The 3,442-nt window shown below is 36.6% G+C and overlaps 1 protein-coding gene across 1 annotated transcript; it reads left to right on the forward strand.

The window, feature by feature from the left end:
* Nucleotides 1–506: 506 nt before the first annotated feature.
* LOC113689416 (aluminum-activated malate transporter 2) lies at nt 507–3,216 on the forward strand. Its single transcript, XM_027207191.2, has 6 exons — nt 507–840; nt 952–1,092; nt 1,219–1,491; nt 1,621–1,733; nt 1,814–1,957; nt 2,495–3,216. The coding sequence occupies exons 1-6, from the start codon at nt 555–557 to the stop codon at nt 2,993–2,995; spliced, it is 1,458 nt and encodes a 485-aa protein (XP_027062992.1). The 5' UTR covers nt 507–554; the 3' UTR covers nt 2,996–3,216.
* The last annotated feature ends 226 nt before the right edge of the window (nt 3,217–3,442 follow it).

Here is a 3,442-nt window from a genome sequence, read left to right on the forward strand (position 1 = left end):
CAACTAAAAAGTGAAAACTATACATATCATCCACAATTTTCCAAGAGATGCTAAAGAAACTGCATAACAGCTTGATCTCAAAGTTTGTACCAATGCAAAACAGTTCATTGTACCACTATGGAATTCTACTTGCCTTTACAAAATAATCACAGATAGCTACCAGGTGGACCAATTATATCTTCTTCTGGTAGAAATCCAACAAGAACAAGGGTACCTCAAATATTTATGTACCTGTTATTAGAAGAAAGCCTCAAAAAATCAATCTTAGCTTTACTTGAGGTCATATGGACTGCTGTATGTGGGTAACAGATAATGTATGCTACTGTCATAAACCACCCCAACTTAGTCATTGTAAGAACTTTCTTTGTACCTGCATCGTACGAAAAAAGAACCTTTATGACTTGTCCAAGACATAGATATATTTTAATGTCTGCGTCCACATTCTCTCTTTTCTTATAAATTGATCATCACCTTCACTCCTCAGACCATAGCCCACAAGAGTGATTTGTCCATATATTTCATGCAACCTATAGTACCTGTTAGCTCATTTAGTCATGGAAATGGGGTCTGGAAACAACGAGAAAGCCGGCATTTTGACGAGGGGATGGCGGTGGGTGAAGGATTTACCTAAGAATTCATTTGCAAAAGGTGTAGAAATTGCTAGACAAACAAAGAAGATTGGCCAAGATGACCCTAGAAGAGTGATCCATTCCCTTAAACTAGGACTAGCACTCACATTAGTTTCATTGTTCTACTACTTTCAGCCACTTTACAAAAATTTTGGTGTCTCCGCAATGTGGGCTGTGATGACTGTAGTGGTTGTTTTTGAATTCTCTGTAGGTGAGTTGCCAACTACGAAATCCATTTTATTTGGGAAGTCTACTTGTCATTCCAAATCTATGTAAACTCCAAAGAAATACTGAATTGGGATACTTTTTCTAATGTTTTCAGGTGCAACAATCGGCAAAGGATTAAATAGAGGACTAGCAACGTTTATAGCTGGTGCTTTAGGTGTTGGAGCACATTACTTGGCCAGCATGACAGGGAAAGTAGGCGAGCCGATATTCATTGGGCTATTTGTGTTCCTCCAAGGTATGTTGTTTCTAGTGCAATATATATATATTGCACCATTGCTTTATCTCTTAATCTTATTTAACATCTTGGGATAAGAGAGAAAACATCCTAATAATATGTTCATGATATCTTGGTGATTTGCAGCTGCTGTAACTACATTTATTCGATTCTTTCCCAAAGTGAAGGCCAGATATGACTACGGATTGGTGATTTTCATCTTGACATTCAGTCTTGTGTCCATATCCGGCTTTCGAACTGATGAAATACTTGATTTGGCGCATAAAAGATTATCTACCATATTTGTTGGTGCGTCCACCTGTGTGATTGTTTCGATTTTCGTTTGTCCTGTATGGGCCGGTGAAGATCTTCACAATCTCGTAGCTGATCATCTTGAGAAACTTGGAAATTTCTTAGAAGGTACAGTTTTGATCCTAGAGTTATTGCAGTATGCCATTATAATTTATAAACCAGGTTAAACCACTAGCCAGTTGAATTTTCTTGTTATATTATGAGCTCGAAAACTCAAGAGTTGATCTTTGATTTTAGGCTTTGGAGAAGAATACTTTGCAGGATCAGTGGAGGCAGAGTTTAAGGATAACAAGTCTTTTCTGGTTGGCTATAAAAGTGTTCTTAATTCCAAAACCACTGAAGAAAACCAAGTGAGCAGAAGCTTTCTGATGCTATTAAAATCTGTTGTACTTAACGTACATGCACTGATCTCTGCATGCTTCCTTTGCAGGCTAATTTGGCAAGATGGGAACCCGGTCATGGAAAGTTCATGTATCTCCATCCCTGGGAGCAGTACCTGAAAATTGGAGCTCTGACTCGAAAATGTGCCTGCAGAATTGAAGCTCTTAACAGCTACCTGAATTCTGAGATCAAAGTATTATACCATCAACAATCTCTAACACACTTATATTCATTCCATACTTCGTAATTATAACTAATTTAGAGTTACATCACTAAATAAGGTCCACGAATGATATGGAATCTGAAGCAAATTATAACAACTTCATAGAAAGATAATGGCATGAAGCATTACCAAACTAGAAAGAAATTTAACATCTCTTCAGGAATTAATAAAAACTTGAATTTTTCAATGAATTTTAGGCAAAAGGCAATGAACAACCACATTACTGCTTCTTAGTGAACCTATCACGTGTTCAATTAGTTGAAAACCAGTTTTATTAGTTAGCAACACTCGAACACTTCCCGACTGGTGCAGCCACATCAATCAGGATGTTTGTATCGACTTCAATTAGCTTTAACAGAAACAATGTTTTTTTTCTCTTGGCAACTAGCAAAGATAGGGCTTATTCATTTTCTGTAACGAAAATTTTCACCAAACTACTATTTTAGGATTAAATGATTTTCTGCTGCTTTTCTCATAAAACTGATGCAAATTACGCTACTGTTTTAGGCACCAGAAGAGGTCTTTCAGAAAGTCCAGGAGATATGTACAATAATGAGCAAAGAATCAGGTCAAGCACTCAAAGAATTGTCATTGGCAATCAGAACAATGACAAAGCCATCCTCTCCTAATCGTCACATTGTAAACTCGACAACAGCAGCCCAGAACCTCGAATCCTTACTCAAGTCAGGCTCATGGGAAGGCATTAACCTTCGACAGCTAATATCAGTAGCAGCAGTTGCATCTCTGTTAATTGATATAGTCATCTCTGTGGAGGATATTGCTGAGTCTGTTACTGAGCTTGCAACACTTGCAAAATTCCAGAGTCCAGAACTGAATGTCCCAGAAAGCAAAATACCATCAAATGCAGGCATCAGTACTAAACAGCTTCAAGTCCAAGATTGTCCTCGTGTCATTATTTCCATTAATCTAACTCCAGCCACTCATGAAGTCCACCAATCCCAGTTTCAAGATTCGAATCAAGAAGCCAAGCAAAATGTCCAAGTGTAAATATGATACAAAACCACAAACAAGTATTAAAGTTTGGGGTCATATCGAAGTATATATATTCTAGCATTTTATTCTTATGTATGCAGAATCCACGTATAACTTATTTTGTTACTAATACCAGAGCAGACAAATCCTGCTAATGAACTTGTATCCATCGAATGCAACCTTTTTTATCCAAATAGGGGGTTAACCCTGTAAGCATATCTATCCATCTATTACTATTATGCAAAGCACCATGAGTTTTGGTATTTTAACTATAAGCATTGTTGTGATCTTAGCCTTCCTTATTCCGGTCATGCAATTATTAATTGATGATTGAAATATCATATTGTGCCCTTATTATTTATTTAATCATGATTAAATACTATATATACATGTTGGTTTACAATTTTGAATGAGAACACAAAGGTCATCAAAATATTAAATTGACGATTAAATTCACTTTAT

This window comes from Coffea arabica, chromosome 1e (assembly GCF_036785885.1).
Source record: "Coffea arabica cultivar ET-39 chromosome 1e, Coffea Arabica ET-39 HiFi, whole genome shotgun sequence".
NCBI classification, from domain to species: Eukaryota; Viridiplantae; Streptophyta; class Magnoliopsida; order Gentianales; family Rubiaceae; genus Coffea; species Coffea arabica.

Coding starts and splice junctions, on each gene's coding strand:
- LOC113689416 (XM_027207191.2), top strand. CDS start 555: ATGGAAATGGGGTCTGGAAACAACGAGAAAGCCGGCATTTTGACGAGG. Junction 1,734..1,813: donor AAACCACTGAAGAAAACCAA/GTGAGCAGAAGC, acceptor CTTCCTTTGCAG/GCTAATTTGGCAAGATGGGA. Junction 1,958..2,494: donor ACCTGAATTCTGAGATCAAA/GTATTATACCAT, acceptor CTACTGTTTTAG/GCACCAGAAGAGGTCTTTCA.